We start from the raw sequence: 23,479 nt of genomic DNA, 5'->3' as shown, positions 1-23,479 counted from the left end.
TGAGGTAAAAGAACAATGTGAGTACTTGAACTACTTTACAATTTTTTTACGAGGGTAGCCCATGATCGTATGCTCCTTCAAGAACTGAGTCAGATTTACGAACATTTTACAACGAAACAAAATATAGTCTGGGGGTCATCTATCCTCTCCCCCCACTACCACGAGGTGTTACTCGCTGGTTGGTTTATCCATCCAAATAAGCTTTATACTGGTCTGTCGACGAAAAAATCGTTGCAATTACAAAAATGTGAATTTGTTTATATTGTAGATTGATAAAAACCCGCCATTAAAAATAAATGTGCTTCTCCACCGTTTATTAGTTTCAATCAAACTATGTACACATTTAAATATGTTTCATAGAAACTAGAAGACAAGACCGTGAACTAATGCAACCTTTGTCCCAAGGCCTCGGTCCTTACTAAATAGTATCTATTGAAATCTAATTAGATACTCTGAAACTACAAAAGCTTTTAGCACAACCAGAAGCCACATAATTGGATACTTGCCATTGAAAATTTATAGAAGCAATTATCAAGTGGGAGTGTTTCAGCTCTTTAAGACCTTTCTTGTCTGATCGATTAGCCTTCGAAATGCGTATGCCGATCTTTTTTCCATTCCGTTTGCTTTACTCCATGCAGTCTCATTTCTTTTGCATCCACCCCTAGCGATCTATTTATTGTGAAACTCAGAAAACCGTGAGGGCCAGATATGTTATTAGCGTATTATTGTTTTAAAGGAAAAAAGCCAATAGGGTGTCAGGAAACTGAATCTTAAACAGCCACAATAAGCAGCTTGTGGTTTTGAGTTTTCCCTACAAGTCCAGAGGTTAAAAATTATTGGTTAGTACAGGATTGGCCTGTCAGAATCAAATCCAAGTGTTCAAGGTTTTCTGAGTTTCAAAATCAAACAATAAGAAATAAAACAGAAAATTACTTTTCATGCAAATGCTAGTAATTAATTTTTGGCAATAATCAAGTAGAAATCGTTGAAAAGAATCGCGGGAAAGCGCGTTGAGGTTCCCGCTATTTGGATGAGACTCCGTGGCGTCATATCTGCGCAGGCAGGTTACCAAGTTGTGTTTCAAAATGGTGACGTCCCTAATTGTTTTTCGAAAGGTTTTTTTCTCAGATTATCAAACTGCGTTGAAAAGTATATTTCAAAACACACTTTCCAATAGCGAGATATAAATTATGTGGTGAACAAAGCATACTTCTCAGTTAGTTTCCTTATAGAACCACAATTAATTGATTAATTTATACACCATACTAGCTAACCTTTTTTATAGTGTTCATTTATATACATTTTAGAAGTGTTTCAAAGTTGAACAGTAGTCTTTATGCTTTTATGTGGTTTTTATGTTTGATCAGACACAGCCTTTTTCCATTTAAATTGTCAGTTCTGATGAGAATATCTAAAAATTTGAACTTAATAAACCGGGGAAATCTGCGTCCTCAAGACGCAAGAAGATTCACAGATAGCTTATAGTTTTTTGGCAGCGGTTTAACCACTGATATTATAATAGTAAAACGATATACATATTACCCGAGACATCTGTTAGGTTCCTTGGACTGTTTTAGCCCTGTTTAGAACCAAGCATTAAACATTCCAAAGAGCACCGTACTTTTCATTAACAAAACGTATGTTGGAACATGTATAAAAATTAACAATAAATAAGATCATCCATGAATGAATCCAATTTTTCCGGCAAATTCAGTAAACGTCAGAGGAAAACTTAACGTAATTCCGAAACAAGCAATTAAAATTCCATCAAATATTTCTTACTTAATTTAAGTCTTCCCGCTTAATGTAAATACTGCAATAGTTAGCAAGTACTTGAAAGATATGCAAAGAAATTTTAGTCCACTTTAAAAGAACGAAACCGCTGACTGGTGTTATTCCTTTTAGCCCGACGGGACCGGTGATCTTCGGTTGAGTATCCAAACCAAGAAATCTATCTTTGCGACTGACGAGAAGAAATATGCACCTCGACAATGCAGCACTGATAAACGCACAAGCAAGACAAAATATGCGTAGTTTAAGTTGGGTAGGTTTTCCAGTCTGCTGGCTTTCCTGTACCTTTGCTCTCCATAGTCTATGTTCTTTGGCTCTCAGAAATCTATACTGGTCTTTTTCAGCGTGACATTTCAAGGATCACTGAACCACTGGATTTATTCAGGCAAAACTCCCATTAATCCTGTCGTTTGTTCCATCGTGAGACTCGATGTAACCAAGCATGGATACATGTCCACTGCACTTCTGTTTTAGATCAAAACTTCTGAGCTAACTTGATCATCGTCAAGTGACTAATGAAAGGATCAAAGACTTTGCCATCACTAAATCCCTAGCTGATCAAATTTTAACATCTGCACCGCTGTTATTGTCGTATGACTCAGCTCGCCCATGAAGCCCATTCTTTTTTTTTTAACAATTTCGTCCTATCCACTTGGCGAGGTCATGAAAGAAATATTGACTTCTTTATGCTATTAACCATGTACCGTCTTGACTGTTTTCTTGTAATTTTTGAGTACATAAACCGTGATCTATTTATGAGCGCGTTGAGTCGTAAGGAAAGTGATGACACGGAGAAAGGCGGTAGCAATTAAAACGCGACATATGTTTCTATAGACTTGTTTAAGCTTCCTTCTAAAGAACGGGTTATCGAGTTACATGATCGAACGTGGATCTCAGTTTATACACAAACCTCTTCAAATCCAAACACGTTCGATGAGCCGAGCCCAAATGGACTCAGTGGTCAGCGGCCCAGCGCGAGTAGTCACATGATCAAACAGGGGTCTCATTTTTTACTCGAACTTCCTCCATTCCTGTAAACGCATTAGGTGAACTGAGTGTCATGTGTCCAGATGGGCTGGTCAGTGGCCCGTTGAAGGCGTCAAGATCTTCGTTTTGGTCTCTACCACACTCGCCGTTTTCCGCCATATCGAGGGACTGGTTCAATTCCTCCCTTTTGTAGAAGTAGTTGAAATTTGAAACAATAACCGGCACAGGGAGAGCAATGGTCAACACTCCTGATATAGCGCAGATAGAACCAACTATTTTACCTCCCAAAGTGAGAGGAGTCATGTCTCCGTATCTGTAAAAAGAAAGAGACATCTGAACTTGATATAAATGCGATATTAACATGTTTCTTGACTAGTTTGGGTTTTGATAACAACATTTTACTAGAGTCTATGATTGAGGTTCAGGCATAAACCTAACATTCATGTCACTGACCTTCCTTTCTCCGTTTTACACAGAATTGCAGGTAAACAGATTTTTAACTTTATTTTTAGTTCTGTTTTTGCTCTCCGAGACCAGAGAGGAGCAGATCTGCACCCACCCCCGTCTGTTTGTCTTTCATAATTTTTTTCTACCTCACTGACATATCTCGCGTATTTTACCCCCAATTGGCAAAACAAGGCTAAGTGCTCAAAAAGTAACAACATGGGGGCAATGTAGCATAGTGCTCACATCATATCATCCGGTGCTCTAACTTTCAAGACCGTCGTTATGTTACTCTCTGATCGTGTTGAGATTCTGTCAGCTCGTCTGATAAAACGCGGATGACCAAGTTGAAATTGGTTTAATGTTGCATCTATTTTGATTAGAGGATGGAGGTTTTTTTGAAAGTAATCACAGGGCGACATAAACCCAAACTAATGCAGTAAACGATTACTTCCAACCCTTGTGAACATTCACGGGTTTCATTTGCCATACAGAGCCTCTTTGGGGAATTTTTAATTCAAATGACATTTATATACGTATTTGTTATGCTGTCGTTCTCCCTCAGTTCGCTTAAAACGTAGCTGTCTAAGCTTTACCGCAGCCTGTGCAATCAGTGAAGGAAAGAAATTCGGGGGAAAAGAGAGGGAGGTTCCTAATATATTCCTTGGCTTATGGTCTTTATAGATAGTCTTTCAAACGAAATTTTGCTTCCAAGACTTCCTGGAGAAGGCTAATCTCAAACTAGAATAAATGGCCATTAAAAGATAAAAATAAGGGTATGGTTCTCACAGACTCTGAGGGATATAATTGAGTTCCACTGAAGAAAAGAAGGCATGGAGACTGCTACACATGAGCTCTCTTTGTCCAATAGAAGTGGTTTTCTCGTTTCGTGCATAAGAAATCGTAAATATTTTAAAAGGGAGTCTACAAGCTTTTTATCAAACAGTCGCTTAATAAACGTAACCTTAATTTCGTTAAAAGTAGAGACTTCTCTTGATAATACGTGCTCAACTGATTAGAGATAAAAGCTGAATCCAACTAATGGTCAAGCAACTTTAATCACGTCTGTATTTCAACCAAAAGATTTTAGAGATGCCACAGGATTTCAAAACATGATTTTAATAATTACTATATACATATATTTAACTGATTATTTTCTTTTTCACCCTGCTCTCATCAATTATTCATCTCAGTTAGCCTTGGACGTCTTACCAATCTAATGAAAGAAACTTGGCTACTGTGCACTTATATAAAAAAGGTGTTTACTAATCATGATCACAATTCTGTGGCCAAATAGACTAATGATGCCTATTTTGATGAAGCATTTCACCGATATATGAATTATTAAAGCCGCCTCTATTAATCCCGGCGCAAGTTCTTTGTCAATGAAGCGTCTGGTTTTTTTAAAATACTGATTGACTTTTATTAAAGCATTTATTATGTAATGGCAGCTTTAGTTGCCGCCAATATCATTTTCATTAGGCGCACGAAGTGGGTAGATTTGTACTATTTTGAGCCTTGAGTGTCGAGATGATTAAAACAAAGCAGGTGGATAACTGAGAGATCCAATATAAAAACAACAGCAAAAAAGGCTTCAATGTATTTTTGTTACGCTTTAAAAAAAAACGATCTTACTCAAAATTAGTATGATGAACTCTGAATATCTTAAGCAAGTAGAGCAGCACACCTGCTGTGAAATTGTTCACGTTTGCATTGCTCGAGTCTGTGCTCAGAAACAAGACACCAAAGAGCTTATCTGCTGTTTTCAGTGTTACAACCACAACTTATTTCACCATCCGGAAGTTAACATCTAACCACTATATTGCATACCTAGAGAATTAGATTGACTAAACTACGAAAATATAAAGAGGATACATTCGCTCAAAAACTATCGATCGAATTTAAGCCACACTTTTCAAAAGAGGACTTGCGGGTTTTGATAACGACAGGAAAAAGAAAACTTCGACCAAAACCTCCTACAGTGTTCTGTTCCTTCCTTTCCGTCGTTCATATTGGCCAAATTTACCACACATAAAGCGATGGAGACGGCTTTTTTGTTATCACCGATGTCCACAACATCTAATGTATGCGTGTGCTTCCATTTTTAGAAGCTCTTTTCATTTCCTTAGAGAAACTTAAATTCATAGCATGGAACTACGTTGAAAAAAAATATTTATCTCATTTGTTTCAATTCTTTAAACTTATTGCACGATCCAGCTCTTCCTTCCCATAACCGTGAAATCCAGGGAATAATAAAACATGCACACAAATGAAATTCACTACGCCATACGTTTCTGTCTGTTTGACTTTACCCTATCTCGTAATTTTTCTAATTCGGAGAACTTATCAGTGAATAGATAAAATCATTTGTCTCGAATCAGGAAAGTTAAATCGAGGATCTCATTTTATTTTGTGGCGATTTTTTTGAGCTTCAACGACCATTTAAGTTGAATTCCGAATAAACATAGCAAACAAGGTATTGCTAAAATAAAAATGTAAAATTTATTTGCTAAAAATTTTAATTATTCCTATGCGTTCATTAATTTTTGATCGCGCTGGCGACCGAACCCGTGGTACAAATTTTCTTTAAATAAAAGGAAAAAATTGGAGCGATAAAATATAGAATGATTTACTTTTAAGCAAGCCAATTAAGGCAAGAAAAAAAAAGTTCGTCAATATTTACGACCAGGTCTTTTCCTGCGCGTATATTGAAAGAATGATAAACGACTTCCTCTAGAGCCAAAACTTTCTTACTTATGTATGAATCTTGTTTTAAACTTCATTCTATCTTCTGTAAACAGCCGGATTAAATTGAATTTCGGAGAATTTTTCACAATGATAAAAAGTACATAAGTTAAAGGTTAATTTTCCTTTTAATTGTATTCGAAAGAGTCTCATGTTCATAATATTACAAAGAATAATCCTTTTCAAATATGATCACAGCTTTGCTTAGATCGAGAGGGAGCCTCCCAGTTCACGGAAAATCACATTTATGCTTCAAGCGACAACAACTCGGTCATCGGTTTCAAATTTACAACTTCTATAAATGAAAATTCTTAACCTACCCCACTGTTGTCATGGTAACTACTGCCCACCAGAATGCATCAGGGATACTTTTGAAATGGCTCTTTTTGTTGTCTTGTTCCGCGTAAAAAACTGCACTCGCGAACAGCACTACTCCAATCAAGAGGAAAAAGATGAGCATGGCCAGTTCTCTTGAGCTTGACCGCAGCGTGTAGCCAAGGACTTGTAAGCCTTTTGAATGACGTGAAAGTTTAAATATACGGAAGACACGGACAAGACGAATAACTCTTAGCACAGCCAACGAGGTTACGCGGGCTTCGTTCATTGGAAGCGTAATGTAGTAGGGTAAAATCGCAACAAGGTCAATGATATTCAAAAATGTGCGAATAAAGACCAACTTTTGCGGTGAAGACAATAACCTGACAACATACTCAAGGGTGAACCATGAAATACACAGAATTTCGATTACAGTGTACCACATTTTCTCGGGTTGAGGGGTTCCACCGTATGCTTCACAACCAGTTCCACTTGGATCAGTCGCACATCTTATACTTGGTAAAGTCTCGAGACAGAATACCACGATAGAGAGTAAAATCACAGACACTGACCACATAGCTAAAAAACGCGCCGGCATTGAACTGTCCGGATATTCGAATAATTCCCATATTCTCCTTTGAGTTTGGTTTGTGGGCAATACTGGTTTTTCTTCAGTTATATATCCCTCTTCGATCTCTAACCGCTGAAGATGTTCCTTACCAAGTTCAAAAAATCTGACCTCTTCCGAGAAAACATACAACGGAACACCGCTTGGCCGAACAAGTTTGCCATTAGACTGATAAAAAAATAATATGGCCTCAAACGATGAGCGATTTCTGTCGAAAAAATATTCATTGTTTTCGATGTCAAAGTAGAATTCTCTTTTCGCTGCACAACCGAGAAGTGTAGCCGGGAATTGAGAAAGCGTGCGTTCGTAGGTTTCAAACCTCAGGCCGCTAACATTGATAATAATCCTTCGTCCCTTATCATTGCTTTCTCCTCTAAGACATGGCTTTGGGGCCTGAACAGATGAATTGTTGCTCGCTTGTTCGCTGATGTGATTCAATCCAGGATTGATCTCCATTCGCTCTCCCAGATGGCAATAAAGCAATTGGAAAAACGAGCAATTGATGTCCTTTTAAGTCTCTGAGAGGTATCGCATAAATTCAGCGAACATGTAATTTCGTTGGGACGAATCGCTTGTCAGATCTTCATCGACGCAAACTCGTTTAAAATCGAATGGGTTGATGAAAGATTTCTGTTCGCTCTACCAGAGTGGGCGACATTCAGCAACGACATGACAGGTGCTAGGGTGAATACTGTTTTTATTGTTTTCTACGCACTGTCATTTTAGAATTGTAAATTTAAAGAAAGGCCACATGAATAATTCAAATAGATTAATGTATTCAGGAGAAGGAGATTTTCCGGACAAGTTGTTAACTCGTGTACATTCGAACACACCGATAAAGAGCCGACACAGTATTAATGATATAACTCAACTTAAAGACACTGGCCATTGCTTATGAAAATTAAGAAACTCTACGAAGCGGTGCATTATTTCTTAGCTTCCGTCGAATTTTGTTAGCCAGGAGTTCTTTAAAGAAAGCTAATGAAACTCACGGGTGAAAAACAAAAAAGAGAGGTACAGTTATTGTGTAAAGAGAATTTTGCATAACAAAAACGAATTAGAGCGAACATTATCATTTTAATATGCGACCACATACTAGCTAATGCATTAAACCAAAATATAACTAGAACGTAAAAATAAAAATGTCATGAGTTACTGAAAGTAATGTAAATGCAATTTCCATTTTTGCGCAGCACATGATAATGTGTTACCACCGACATGGTAACTCGTTCTTAGAATAGATAAGAATGCAAAAACGACTTTTCGGAATCGTTTGCTGTTTATTCTGTCCGCTTAGGCTTCTCTCAAATACTATTAACATAAAATATTTACTTGATGGTACATCTTGTCGAAGATAACATCAATAATTACAAAACCTCCTCATATCCTTATAATTATAGGAATATTTCAATATGTACTGTGCTCACAAAAATTATTTCAAATCGCGCCGGCGAACAAGCTGTTTGCACACGTGCCGCGAAAATCAATATTGTTATATCACTTATTTTTCGTTCCTTTATTTTAATTCAAACCTTTTTATTGAGGAAAGATCGACAGCCAAATGTAATTATTGTAGAGAACGGCGGTTTATTTCGAGTAGGTGAATCAATTATTCATCACGACTCCAGGCTAATATTTATTCCTCAATTTATGAAATACTCCGCTTGACCAATTACTGAAATAAAATTTTCGCTGTTGATGGCTTTGTGGCATGGTTATATGAAAAGATTAATGTCTTTGGCTTGAGACTTCTCGATCTTTATTGTTTCTTTCGCACAAAGAACCGCAATTCGAATGTTTGGCGATAAAGAACGTAAGTTCATTTCAACAGTGATCGTGGTTTCACCATGATAGCGACAAAAAGAAATAAAACTCAATGCGACTTCTATTTCAAGCACGTTTTTTCTTTCTTTCTTTTTTTTCTTGCAACTGTTAATCTACTGTCATGCTAATTCGAGGAATTGTTGACCGAATAAAACACCGTCCTATTTCACTGCACTTCTGTTAAAGAACGATGGCGGGTCTTAATGCAGTCCCATTGAAACTTTTGAAACATGGGGTTTCACTCTTTCAAGAGCATTCTGTAATGTTTCGCCGTCGAAGTTCATCAAAACTTTGTAATATGAAGACAAACATTCACAGCGAATAAATGTGTAAATTACTATACCAAAATTAAAAAACAGCGCCGAGGTAATGAGTTTCTGTTCGTAATGTGATTCAGATGTGGTCGCTGTCAGCAACTTAAATTTCCCATAATTTTAGAAATCAATATCAAATACAAATGACTTAAAACGAGATTACATTTTCATCAGCGAGGTTTTTTAAGTCTTCAATATTTCATAATTTCTGGTGAAGATAAGAGGATAGATTAAATAAACATCTTCCGTTGAGATTCGTGAGGCTATGTAAAAAGGGCGAAATGGGGTGTCACAAATAAATGTTTTCCTTACACTTTTTACCAAAAAGAGCGAACGCAAAATCTCTAACATTCTGTAGTGCTGAAAGAATCTCCTAATAACAGTATGTGGGGATTTTTTAATGGTCCATTCTTAGATTTGTCATATCTCAGTTCTAGGTAGCGTTTTAGACCGAGACAGCGATAAAAGAGAGTTATATTAAATTGCGACCGAGCAAATCTTCCATCGTAATGTTGAATTTTCGCTGCCTGAGAAGGTCATAATCTGAAGAAACTGTTTAAGGGGTACTTTCATTGTTTCGACAAAAAGCTGTGTAGGAGGTTCACGGAAGAATAAAACACGCCCACACGATACAATTAAACGGCGTCGCGTGATACAAGCTACTGAGATCAGCCATTACGCACTGATACACAGAAAATGTCCCTATGTATAAATACATCTAACAACGTCCGACATAAAGAGGACTGGATAGAAATAAGGGAGTAATCTCAATAGAAACCATCAGGATTATAATATGGAATCGGATTGGACCTTTTTTCAAGTTACCAGACCGCTTGGAGTGCGATTTCACTGCATATAAATACAGCTTGTAGCATTATTTACAAAAACAAATAAAAAATAGATCAATAAAATTTTACCATCCCAAGCCGACCTTTTCTCAATTAAAAGAAAAAACGAAAAAAGTAAATCATAGGATGTTTCTGCGCGTTTTATTTTTGTCCAGATTTCTAAAATTTCTAACCTAAATTACAGTACAAGTGTAGGAACGGAACTCGAATACGGCGATTCTTGATGAACTGGGGCGTAATCAGGAGTCTCCGCTGCAATATATTAGGAGTAAGGTTTATATTCAGATCCCTTTTTCATGAGAATATGTTTAAGCCTAAAATTTGTCGCAGTTTCTTTATTCTTATGAATGAGAGATCTAATAATATTCTTTTTTTCAATATCTTTAAGCTTTGATTAACCCTTTCAACTCTAACAGTGTGCAGCATCTAATTTCTCCATACAATATCATCCCTGAATCACACATAAAGGTCACGAGAATAAAGACAATGATCACCAACTGAAGAGGCTCTTGATTTTAAAATAAGTAATCCTTCTTAGAAACATTGGAAGTGTATAAAGAACAGTACGGAAAAAATACAAACTGATGCAAGGGTGCAAAGCATCGAGAGAAATAAAACAGCTTAAACACGGTTTTAGGCGGTTTTTGTTTGTGCCTCGCCTGGTTGCGATCATTTCGACGCGACATTACCAATATTTCACATCAAAATTATTATTTTTCTTGAGAAAAATAGGGCCTCGTAGGTAACCTCAACAGCGTAATTTCCTACACCAAACACCAGTTAGAAATAATCTTCGGAGACCAGTTAAGACAAATCAGAGTTCTTCACGGCGGGGTTTCTCTTGGGAAACATGTTCTTCGCTATTAAGGACAGGAAGTCATTAACATCCGGCAAACTCAATGTGAAGTCAAACGAGGTTTCCAAGAGATACAGTAAAATTCCGAAAATAAACTCCTCCGTGTATAAGCCCCCCAAATCTGAAACGCAAAAATAACTCCTACAATAAGCCCCTCCGAATATAAGCCCCCGGGGGCTTGTATTTGGAAATTATCCTCAATTATACAAACCAAAGCAAACTACACATAATCACCATTATCGGGAAGCCTTTATTAGTCATAAAAGAATGATTCCGTGCATTAAAGCCGTGTGGTCAACAAGTGTTGAAGTTTATTGTCTTTTACGCAGTTCGCTCCTCACTCGCGCCTTGAATTCCTTCGGTCCGTGGACAAAGTATTTGCAAGGAAGTTCGATCCCGCCACCCTGAACCCCAATTCCCTCTGGTACGCCTCGCTTTTCACATGTTATCTTTGCGGCGATAGATGGAATTGTTCTATCTTTGAGCAGGGGAAAAATCTGTGGCAGAGGTTCCCAGATGAACCTGAGCCTGAACTACGTTACCATTTTTACTGTATTTCTGTTCTAATAAAGTTTATTGCCGTTGTGTCAATCATAAGCCCAGCCAATTTTAAAACGCAAATTCCCCTCCTATAATAAGCCCCTCCAAATATAAGCCGCTTCCAAAAATAAGCCCCTCAAAAAGGTCCTTTGAAAAATATAAGCTCTGGGGCTTATTTTCGGAATTTTACGTTATTTCAGCAAAACTTGAGAAGCAAAGCCAGGGATAGGAAATAGTGGTCCGTATTAATACAAGGGTTACGATAATTACGTAATGTTTACAAACAAAAACTTGAAACACAGTAAATTCCTTGGTTTATTTTCATATCTGTGATCAGTTATGCCTTGAACAATATAGAGCGGTGAATCCTTGTTTAACCTTAACGAAGTTCAAGATTAACAACTCATGTTTCATTTTCCGATTAACAAGCAACAAAATTACAAAGAAACCTACTTCCAGAAGCTGCCTGCGAACACAGACGAATTTTTGCATAATGTAGTAAAAATCACACGAAATTCTGTCCATATTCACCAAAAACTTAGCCAGACACACTACAAATTTATGTTTTTAATACTTCTTGATCAGACTGCCTTCGTTTGACATGGTGTCACCCTAAAAGATGAAATGTTGAAATCAGAAACTCCCAATGGAAACGTTTGCGAAGTAGGTAATAAAGCAGCAGTAAGATCCTCTCATTTACAAGCTAGCCTGTATCAGGCACACCGTTTGTGTGGGGACCAGTCTTCCCAAAAAAACGGCCAATCGATTTCGGTCCCTCGCTTCTCTGGTCTAGACCCTGGCACAGTTTATCTCCCAACAACAGTCGGCGCCAACGCCAATAACACTATATTAACTCTTCCACCAGTTTCCAAACAGATTCATAATGAAAGCCGCTTAGAGCCCCCTCGTCGGGTGCTAGAGTGCAACGCCTCAACCGTGCATGTAAATAGCACGGTGGTTTGCAGAATGCGAGTTAAGGTTCTACCCCATGTTATTTAAGCTTGACTTTGGTCACATACCTCTGATTTTTCGGGTGGAGCTGGTACCTTTTCAATAAGCACAAGACTGGGCAACAAAATGGCTGTTTTGATAATTTTGTTTAACGTAACAGGAGCCGCGTCACGGTGTGTACCATATCAAGCTGAAGGGTGTTAATAAAGTTTTCTGTATGTGTGCGTTTATGAGACGTGAACCCATCATACACCCAACAATGCTGTGTTGCCTCATCTAAGAAGATTGGGTGACTATTAGTTAGTATAGATTGTGAGAAGTACCTTAGTTAAATGCTGCGTGGAATTCCTTTGTTTCCTGTCCCTCTCCAATTACAGTGATTGGTTGAAGAGGGTTTGCAGATTTGGTTAGGTAATTCTGTAATTAGGACAAGTAAATGAGACAGTAGTAAATTCTGTAAGAAGACATTCTGATTGTATCGTCAATTTCTAATCAATACGGGTTATGGCACTTAACATCCCATACAACTTTCCACCCATCAAGAAATATATCTGATGACGCCTTCAGGGCTCGTCATTTAAAAGCTTTTATCATGTCCCCCCAAAATCACACTTGAGTTAGCACGTTTGAACTGACACAGGAAAATGTCTCCTTTTGTGTAATTATCGTCCACCGAGCGAGGTTAGAATGACAAATTTAAATATGTTATTTGATGACTTTTCATATCTTTTTTTCACTCAAAAGTCCTCTCGTTAGTTATAATCCACCATATATTTTTTTTGCTCGCGCGTGATTGGTCTGAACGCATCTTGTGATCTAGTATGCCCCAGCTAAAACTAAGGATGTTTGAGGATACACCACGAGTGATTCAACCCCAATTTTCTAACCCTGCGTCTAGTACGATGAAAGCGTTTGTTTTAGTAAAATTCAATTAACGTTGAAAGAGCGTTTAAGTATTGTTTAAGAAGAAGGGACATGTATGTTCGTTCATAAAGTCATGCCAGAGAACACTGAAAAGTAAACATCTCACGCAAAAAACTGTAAACTGCTCGCAAAAATTTTCCCGCAAGTTACAAAAATTTTTCAAGGATAGTAAAAATGACAGTCTCCATTTGGCGCGAAAACATGCTCGTATATTTGTCCTTGGACAAATCGAAGTTCAAAGTTTTCCTCGAGCTTCGCTCCCGAAAACTGTTCGCATCTCGGAACAGATAATGTTTGCGGACAAATATGCGTACATACTTATTATGCCAAATAGAGGCTATTGGTCATATATTTCCAGTTGATACCATTTGCGATACGACAAATGTTACGAGATTTATATTATTTCACAGAGGTAATAGCTCGAGAACCTAACAAAAGACAGTGCTCGGAAATACTTACGTGGGCATAAGACAAACCATTCTTCTTTTCATTTGAGCTTGCACCGCTCCCAACCCACACATAGCAGTGTTTTCCAGAATCCAAGATAAACACTAAAGAGAAATTCAGAAACACACAAAATTAAGGGTACGAGAAGTAGAGCATATTTCGACAGCGTCATGCATACGACAGCGCTTAGTTCAAACCGCAGTTTCAAACAAGAAAGAAGTGAAGGGGGGGGGGGTGAGGGTGGGGAACTAGCTGAGGAAATGTAGTCCTTTGTAGATATCTACTTAAAGAGAATTTCGCGAATGCTAATGGCACTTCGTTCGTTCTATCAGTTTTCTACCCATTATTTTCAATCTTTTAGACGAAGGTTTATAGAAGAAGGCGGCCTACCATCGTCGCTGTCCAATTGACTCCTTGTTACCCTCCCGCGAGCAACTTCAGTAAACTTCATCTCACCGCTTTCCTCTGACAACCTATAAATCATTCAAGTCAGTTCAACATGGCGTTGAATGAAAGTGATCAAGAAATACAACGTTATTGCTACTCTTTCATGAACTGGCTCAATAGATCTTTCTGAGGATTAACAATGGCAATATCAGTCATCAAACCTCAGTAAGGATTGTGCCTACACTATTCTATCTGACAATTATACGCTGAAGGCGATGTGAATTTTGTTGAATAATCCCTGAGACGAATTCGAGAGGATTATTCAACAGTGTTCACTAAGCCTGGGGTGAATAATTGTTTTATTATAATTTTTCAGGTGCTTTCGAATTGTTGTAAATTCTGTAAGTAAAGACAACATAGCGTATATTTCGTTAAAATTCTGTCATTACTCGTATCAAGATGGACAAACAGTTCAATAGGTTTATTTGATTTAATCAGCCAAGTCTTCAAAACTTTCTTTGAAAAGTGTTCCACCAAACTCGGTACATTTTTGGCGCTCTACGAAATTGAATTTTCTTCTATCGCGTTTATCGCCCTCTTTGAAGATTGATAAAACACGAGGCCGCCATTTTGAAATTTAGCACTCCTGTCGCTATGATCGCTATGCGCGAGCTGATTCTGGAGAGATATTACACAATCCTCGACCAATTAGAGCGCACACATTTCTATAATCACCTAGTAAGCAATTATACTAAACAAGTATACTACTAACCTAAACAACACCTTCTCGTACCCAGGATCACTATCAGTCTAGATAAAAGAAAAGTTTGCATCTAATTATTTAAAAAACAACAGTATCAGTGAAAGTCTCTCCAACGTGAATACCAATGAGGGTGGGGTTCATTGGAAGAAAACACGTGTAAAATGTCTGCGTTTTTATCAGAACTGAGTTGCTTTGCACGTTTACGTGTAAAAGTTTTGAATGATGAATTGCAAAGGGTAACAAAATTTTGCATTAAGAGTAATCTCTTGTAGCCAAAGGAAACCATAAAAAACGCCCACGAAAGGGAAAAGCTACCATATGGATTAGAGTGATTATCACCATCAGCCCTAATAGTAATAACAATCAAATAAGGCATGTTTTTCCTTTCGAGGTTTTGTACTCTCGTTTTCGTCCTTATAAAAGAAAAAAAAAGAAACACGTATAGAGATCACGTTGAAACGGCGAATAAAATGACTGAAATATTCGAACCAGTCAAGAGGGAATCACTTCAATGAAAGAAATCAAGAGCATTTTTCTGAAAGATTAGGCTCGATACTCTCATTAACTGGCACGAAAACTAAGTAAAGAAAGGTCAATATCACTTTTTGCTGGTTGATGTAAAATCTTCTAAGCTGACTTCCAGATTCTACCCGAAAGATCAATCAACAAATATGATTTAAACAAGAACTATTTTTTTCCGTAAAAACTATGGATTAGCAAAATGATGTTACGTTATGAAAAAGCTGACAGGAAAACAACCTTCTGACTGCAGATATCACATGCAACCGTAAAAATTTAAAATTCAAACGATGTTGTATACACAATACCTCATCTTTTCTCGTAAAAAATTTAGACCTCTTGGTTCCAGGCTGTCCTTCCTCGGGAAAGACTTCCAACAACTCCTCAGGTATTTCAGCAACCTTACAATTATCTGATACAGTTAAATATAACACTATCAACGTTATATTGACATATTAAAGATTATTAAACTCTGGATCTTGCATTTCCAGTGTTGTGATAAGTTCACTTAACTCCGGTTATCGGCTCATATACCGAATAACCTCTGAAGGAAAATGATTCATCAGATGAATTTTCTTTTGGTTAGAAGCAAACACTTCTCCCGTGGATTGGATATAACGTAAAACGATGCTAAGTCATTGACGTCATCTCCGCAACAAAAGTAAAAGCCACAAAGAATGAAATAACACTACTGAGAGGATATTGCTAGAGGTTGGTTAAAGCTACGTGCCTTACACCTTATTGGCTATCTATCATCTCAAATCCAACGCACTCTCATGGAATAATTATTTATCATTACCCCTTACACAGTAATCAACAAAACAATCTGTGTTGACAGTGTTGACAGACAAGTGCAAATTAATCATCATCTTTTAAGTAGGAACAATTCTAAATTTATATGAAATATCTGCAGTCAGTCGATGGAGTAATTTGCCATAATAATTGAGAAGTTTTGAACAGTTCCCTATTTAATCAATCGGATACTTACCAAGAACTTCCACAGTTGGTTTACCACCTCGTTCAGACTGAAAGACAAAAACCGTATAAGCATTCTCAAGTCTGAAGATACAAGTCAAAGATCGTTGCTAATATCAGGGTGGACAGACAGATTTCCCTGTAAGGGCAAGGGAGTATCTTACAGTAGCAAAAGAAAAATAATGAAATAATAATAACAATAATAATAATAGTAATGATGATAATAATAAGCACAGTTTCTTTCAAAGGGAGGGATCTCATGTACCAAGGGACTTTTCCATGCCATGCCCTGACATGTACCATCTATAATGGCATCAAAACTACAAACTTTAGCTTACTTCAAATCAATATGGTTATTCTAATAAATTGCACAGTTTGAAAATTCAACAATTGATGGAGATAATTTAGTGAGAATATCAGCATACTTACTTTTAATTGCGTTACACATTTTCCTGCTGCAAACCTTTCATTCATGCTGCTATTATCACCATTCCACTACACAAATAAGCCAACCATTTCATTAAAGAATTGTTGGAAACTTTTATGTCTAACTCTGAACAGAGAGCCATGTGCTAATCATGACCAAATTCATGGCAAACGTAATTGATCCTCTTAAAAATACACACCAAGACAACATAAACATTTATAAAATGCTGCAAGATGCAATTAAAAAGGTGACATGATAAAAGATTATCTAAACGTGGGTGAATCAATGGGTAAAATAAGCAATTTAAATCAAATCTTACAGGCTCTATTCCTATCACTCTTTATTAAATGCCTGCTCTTTTGTACATTTCCACTTGTCAAGAGCCCGGCACAGACTAGCATTGGTTGAGAACCTACAATATTTAATATAAAAACTAATACAGGGCTCTTCAGAACATGTCTAACATGTTGTAATGAACTGCAATTTACCTCAATTGAATGAGGATACTCCTTTTTTTACCTAAATATTCCATTTTTTTGGGGGGGGGGGTGGTGGTGGGGGAGAAGGGACAGAGGGGCTGATGAAAAGAATAACACTGAATACTGAAAAAGTTGAAGGTCTGGATAAGTGGCTCACTGAAAGGAATCTCATTTGAGCCTTTATGGAAGTTAAAGAAATTATTGTTACATCCCAGGAGGGGGACACTAGGGTTTGCAGTATTGGAGTTTTTTTCTTGCAGTATTTTGGTAATTTCAATATCCAATTGTGGTATTGAGGTATTCTCCAAACAAGCTGGATACCATTTTTTGAATTTTGGGTGGTATTAAATATCATCCTTCAAGTCCTTCACAGTTTTTCATGCCTTTTCCAGTTTTCATTTGTTTTGGAAACAGGTTGAAATTGACAATTACCCAAAGTACATTCATAAACAAATTCTTATTTATTATTGCTGTCTTATTTGCTCTGAGTGAAACATCAAGAGTGGCAGTTTTTAGCATTACAACAAGTTTTGACCTTATTGTGGTATATAACACTTCTTTCTGCAAAATAATGGTACTTGCCTAATTTTTTTTGGCAGTATTGCAGTGTTGAGAACCCCCTACTGTTCCCCTTTCCAGGAATGTCATGCACATTTAAGTCTACCAGTCTCATTCCTTAACCCAACACCACATTTGGTATGCATTCTAATTTTTATTTAGCTACAAGTACTTTACAATTTACCTGAAATATCTTCAGTCCAAGGTCAACAAGGAACACATCATCATCATTCAAGTAATCTTTCTTAAACTTCACCTCTTTGATCGTCACTTTCTATCAGAAATGAAGCAGAGATGACAAAAATTTGCTTTCCATGTCAAATCATTTCCTTGGCACCGATTAGAATTCTTGTGGGTGCTTCTTTTTTTTTTTTTTTTCAAAACAATGCAGATGTTATTTGCTCTATAGCTGTCTGTGATTTTTCTTATACATTTGCATATTTCAGCTTGGGTTGTATTAACCCTTTACTCCCTAACATCAGTGATCATATTCTCCATAAGTTGTCCTATATATTTCTTAAGGTAATGTCAAGGAGAATGTGATTAACAGTCAATAGCTTCTTCAGTTGGTGATCATTTCATTTATTCTTGAAATTAGGTGCTAGTCACTCTTACAGATTAAAGGGTTGAGTAACAAGTATGGCTAGTGTTGCTGTATGATTTATTAATTGTATCAGCTTGTCACTTGTCACAGTGGTTTCATGTTCATGCAAGAAAATGTTACTGGTTCCTTGTTCACAGAAGAATGAAACTTGAAGATCTGATCTCAAGTTCACTTCCATCAGATATGCAGGTTAATCCAAAAACAAGTGATTCCATCTTCAACAAACGGAGTTGTTCAGATTGAATGAGCATTTAGTCAAAGTGTATAAAAGTGCACCCATTTTTGTTGGAGACGGTTGATATTCCATGAACACTGTAAAACTACTTTAGGTGCACTGTTCACAAACTATAAATAGAGTTGACATAAAGAATTACATCATACAAAGGAGGGACCTTACCTTATTACCAGACACATGAACAAGGCGGGGGACATATTTCTTGGGTTCCACATGACGGAATCCTGATTCAGCCCTACAAAGCATATCATTTTAATAAGTAAACCATAATTTCATACATGCAAAAAGGAAAAAAATTTAATCCACATATTCTTATATGATCTGCTCTCAACACTGAAAATTTGCAGCCCCCTAACCACCTGACTAGCAACTTTGTTAAGCACTCTTGGTTAATAGTATGAATGGTGCTGTAGAAATATAAATTAGTATATGCCCAAACAAGTGAATAGTGATTTTTGTATGCCTTGATTGGCTGGTTCAGAAGTGAATAGCAGGAACAAAACCATTTTTCAGCATATTGATGGAAATAAACTAATTTTAGGTATTTGTCTGGTATAAACTAAAACAATTATTCACCTCAGAGGCATTCACATAAGTGGATTTTAACCTTGATGCTTGGCAGCTCAGTCAATATCCACATTTATTGTTTTTTTAGAGGGCACGGTAACGAATCTTGCAATCTGATTGGTTCTTTACCCGGTCAGTATTTTCCTATCTCTGCCCACGGGCCACGGTAATGCTTTCGTGAGTTGCCGAGTACATCCCAACTTTCATTGTCATTTTTCATAAATATACCTCGTTTTCCGGCTGGGCAGTATTTTTAAGCAAACACGTCGGTCACTACCTCAAGCCGATAAATAACTTATGAATCCTCTCTTTTCTCTCTATCAAATCTCTTTGGTTGACAGAAAAATATTGGTTTCAGAATGAATTTGTATAAACAATAGTGTCATTACGTTGGTTGACAAGCGGCCTAAAAACCGTCTGCAATTAATTTTAATCGTTCACAAAAAGTACCCAGAAAGTTGAAACGTGAGGTATTTGGTTACAGTTAAACTGAATGATGGAACTTTCATTCATTTAATATCTGAATTTTCTCGAGCAATTTGTTCATAGTGAAAGAGCGAGCGAAGTTTTAATTTAAGTTCTACAACAAATATACGCTCCTGGTGAGTCTTTCCAATTCCGTTCAATTTGGACATTTGTACCTTAAATTGCACAACAGGAATTGAAGGAATTTTTTGAGAAAAGGCCGCATTACATTCCCTTGTGTCTCGTTGGAGTGTGCCGTTCGAATTTAGTTTTTGTGAAGGAAAGATCAGAGTTAAACACGCCATTACAGCAAACAAACGAGCAAACTCTCACAACTTCAAAATAAAAAAATTGAATTTACTCACAATTACTTTCCTCGCCGTTTACTTAATGAACAGAGGTAAATCTTCGTACATGAATGAATGGTCGATGAGGGTGAATAATACTTTCCGTTAGATCATTAACTGATTTTGAAGAAAACATTGTCGTGACAGTCCTTGCCAAACTAGTTCTGTTTGTTTTCAAATGTTCCTACGCTTTTTTTTTTCTTGTGCGCTCTCTAATTGACAGGTGTCAGATTGTGACAGATACTTGTAAAAATAATGTTTCAAAGTTTGTTTGGAAGCCTTTTAAATCACCTTTATCGTTACGGAAATGAAAATGTTTCGCTGAGGCATCTCTCTTAAATTTGCATCACCTCTATTTTAACTACCATTTACCCACTCAAAAATTGTTCAGTTTATGGAAGATCTTGCCGTATTTACGTCCATAAATCATTTGGGTTCTTTCGGAAAGAATTTCGTCAAGTTTAAAAACAATAAATATGTTATTTACCGGCTAAGGGTCGGTCCGTATGGTGAAAAACTGTGACCTCGGTCTTGAAAATGCTGCCCTCGGCCTACGGCCTCGGGCAGTATTTTCAAGACCAAGGTCACAGTTTTTCACTATACGGACCTCCCAGCCGGCAAATAACATATATGTATTCACCTTCACTTCAGTGAACAACTCTTTTTTATTATTTTATTATTCTATTATTATCATTTACATCTTATAAGCCCTAAATTAAAATGACCCACATTAATTGATTTATTGTCAAAGTAGTCAGCTACTAATTGTCAAATAGTATTCCATTTGATAATTCTTCTAAAAGGTCTTGACAGCAACATAACAAATACTTCATTCTTAGAAAATGCATTATTCTTTTGGCTACAATGATGATAAAAGTTGTGCTGATAAACCATGTTTTAAGAATTCAAAACATTCTGCAATTTTAAGAGGATCCCATTCATGTTTAAAAAATTATCTCACCTTAACACAAGAATGAGTATTTTAATTTAATTTTTAAAGTTTGACCTTTTTCCACATACCCTCCTTTCATTTTAGAAATGGTTTTGAAGTAGCTCTTGAAGAGTGGAGACTCATGATCCATTACTTCACGATGCTGGATAGGTTTATCATCCAACTAAGGAAGAAAAAATTGACAATATTGCCTACATAAAAGCATGAAAATGCCAGATTAAAAAAAAAGATAAATAAATCTGTATTCTTTGCTTTCATCCTCATCAAAACAGAACAAACTGTGTATAGATAATTCCATCAAATACTTTTGCTCACAGGCAATTGGTGCAAATGCATCACAGATCAAAAGGCCACGGTTAAAACTAAGAAATAGCCAAGGATATAACTTAACTGATATTCCTCACTTTCAGAACCTTACATTTACAGCAATAACAGAATTTATTTAAAATTTAGTTTAATTTGCTGCAGCTGATATTTTTACTTGAGAGGAGCTAGTATATGTTATACATTCCAAATTTGATGCATGTACAACAAAAGCACTAATCTCAGGTTTTCAACCAAAAGAACCTTTAAAAATTGTAGATTTAGTTCTGACTAGTTTATCACACTTATTCTTGTATCTCTCTCAATCCAGGAAGATACATTTCCTTCATATCTCGACAGTGATAATTTGAGATTAACATTAAAAAAAATAGAAGGCATTTATTCATCCTCACATAAGTGTCTAGTTCAACTGTTTTATATGCAGCTGTTCCATACTCATCCTGGCTGGAGTACTTGCCAATATAAAAGTGAACGTCATGGTCAAGCTCCTGATAAATCATAACAACATTAGTAAGGATAGGTTACCTTAATTTGTAACCTTGACAGAGTCAACAGCCCTGAACAACCACCTCCCACAAGGATAGGGCTAAAATAGGACCAACAAAAGTGTATGCAAACCCTGTTTGTAACAATAAAATTATAATTCTTAATAATAAAATAACCTGGCAAGCCTTAAAAAACTAGTGAGACAATGGTGTTGTTCTTAAGTGAAGAACCCCAACATCAGTTGAAGCAAAACTATCTGTGCCCCTTTCCTGCAGGGCTCAAAATTTAATGGGCAGATTAGCACAGCCCACCAAGAAAGGGAAAGTTGAATTGAGCAATTCAGATGCACAATACATGGAAGAATAGAGAGAGAAAGTAAGAACCTCAATGAAAATGGAAAGACAGGTAACCCCAAGTTGTTTATTTATTCAGTGCACTTAATTCATGGGGATCAAGGATTCATCAAGACAACCAAATTCATTGGTTTGATTGCTTGGCTTTTAAATAGGGACAAACTGACTTTATCCTAGATTTCAAGCACTGTTCCCTTAACACACACCACATTCCCAAATGCCAAAATGTTCTTGTGACTGAAACTACCCCTAACTCTTCACACTATAGCATCAGTCCAGCTCCATACCTTTTCTTCATATTGGTCTCTATACGTCACAGGGAACTTACATGGAGAATTTATTTAATGTCATGGGCTATTTTCATCTGCAATCATTTCCTTTGCTCTCTCAAACTTTGTTTCATTCACAAGTTATATGGCGAGGAAAAATTACATGCTAATCACTCTGATAAGGATCAGAGGGTTGTAGTGAAAACCTCTTACATCTAACCATTGCCCTGACTCCATCACTACCATTTTCAAGGACTTAAACTGACCAACGATGAATTTATAAGATGTACTTTCAAGAAAAAATTTTGCATCAGCAGAATTCTCTGACCTCACTATTAGGATCCTTTTTGTATGTATTAAGAATGATGTACGAGTCTCCATCATAAAATCTCCCATAGTCCTCCTTGGGCCAATCTACCACCTGTGGGTACAAAAGTCACAACAATTTAAAATACAAATACACAAGAGGCCAAAATGCAGTTTAATCAACAACATATTGACATAGGGCTTTATGTGACAATGTAATTCATCTGAGCTGTCAAATGTAACCAACAGATTTAAGAACACAACTTTTTATGGAATGTTAGTGAACTATTTAAGCAACTATTTATCGAATGCAAAACAAACATGAATAATGCCCCAAACAAAGAGGATTATTCAAAAATATTCACAAGGCCTAAGCTTAAAAATTACTTTTGGAAAACTGTGCTGGTCATCACCACAGAAAAATCATTTTTTTAAAAAAATTTATTTGTCCCCAAACATCACACACATCAGAGAACAGAGATAGAGAGATTGGTAAAAGAAATTTCCAGTGCTTCCAGTAAGGCTTGAAGTAAGAGGCTACAAGAGTAAAGTATACAAGTTAAGAAGTGACTACCAAAGGTACAAGCCTCTAGGCAAGGCTGAGGGCATGCAACTTTGACAAGAGTGTGCAAAACATCACACTCATTTGTTATTCAAAGCTGTCAGCTGCTAATCCCCAACTTATCTGATTAGTTATCTAATTGAAACGTAATATTTTCTTTCCCTTCCACTCTAGTAGGTTGTTTGAACCTGTAGACAAATTCTTCCTTTTTCTTGACAAAAAAAATTGTAATTCAATGATCAAGTTCCTGGTTAGTAAAAGCTAAATGGTAGAAGATTCATGGAATC

The 23,479-nt window shown here is 36.7% G+C and overlaps 2 protein-coding genes across 3 annotated transcripts in view; both read right to left on the bottom strand.

The window, feature by feature from the left end:
• Positions 1-286: 286 nt before the first annotated feature.
• On the bottom strand, positions 287-7,621 carry LOC113667631 (potassium voltage-gated channel subfamily A member 1). The gene is made up of 2 exons (XM_027183480.2): positions 6,288-7,621; positions 287-3,091 (listed from the first exon to the last, which is right to left on the bottom strand). Exons 1-2 carry the CDS (start codon positions 7,364-7,366, stop codon positions 2,782-2,784), a joined length of 1,389 nt encoding a protein of 462 aa, XP_027039281.2. The 5' UTR covers positions 7,367-7,621; the 3' UTR covers positions 287-2,781.
• A 3,968-nt stretch (positions 7,622-11,589) lies between these two features.
• Positions 11,590-23,479, bottom strand: part of LOC113667619 (gelsolin-like protein 2) — a 35,185-nt gene continuing 23,295 nt past the window's right edge. For both annotated transcript variants that reach the window (XM_089186112.1, XM_089186113.1), the window contains exons 3-15: positions 22,653-22,745; positions 21,609-21,704; positions 20,961-21,055; positions 18,724-18,796; positions 17,907-17,996; positions 16,688-16,753; positions 16,272-16,308; positions 15,592-15,695; positions 14,774-14,811; positions 14,005-14,087; positions 13,627-13,718; positions 12,567-12,660; positions 11,590-11,904 (exon numbers count right to left, since the gene is read on the bottom strand). In XM_089186112.1, the coding sequence (XP_089042238.1) occupies positions 12,568-12,660; positions 13,627-13,718; positions 14,005-14,087; positions 14,774-14,811; positions 15,592-15,695; positions 16,272-16,308; positions 16,688-16,753; positions 17,907-17,996; positions 18,724-18,796; positions 20,961-21,055; positions 21,609-21,704; positions 22,653-22,745 (960 nt within the window). In that variant the 3' untranslated portion in view covers positions 11,590-11,904; position 12,567. The remainder of the gene's footprint in view (positions 11,905-12,566; positions 12,661-13,626; positions 13,719-14,004; positions 14,088-14,773; positions 14,812-15,591; positions 15,696-16,271; positions 16,309-16,687; positions 16,754-17,906; positions 17,997-18,723; positions 18,797-20,960; positions 21,056-21,608; positions 21,705-22,652; positions 22,746-23,479) is intronic.

This window comes from Pocillopora damicornis, chromosome 10 (assembly GCF_964200805.1).
Source record: "Pocillopora damicornis chromosome 10, jaPocDami1.2, whole genome shotgun sequence".
NCBI classification, from domain to species: Eukaryota; Metazoa; Cnidaria; class Anthozoa; order Scleractinia; family Pocilloporidae; genus Pocillopora; species Pocillopora damicornis.
This window is presented reverse-complemented; position numbering and strand designations above follow the sequence as displayed.

Coding starts and splice junctions, on each gene's coding strand:
- LOC113667631 (XM_027183480.2), bottom strand. CDS start 7,366: ATGGAGATCAATCCTGGATTGAATCACATCAGCGAACAAGCGAGCAAC. Junction 3,092..6,287: donor GTTACCATGACAACAGTGGG/GTAGGTTAAGAA, acceptor TTCTTTTTACAG/ATACGGAGACATGACTCCTC.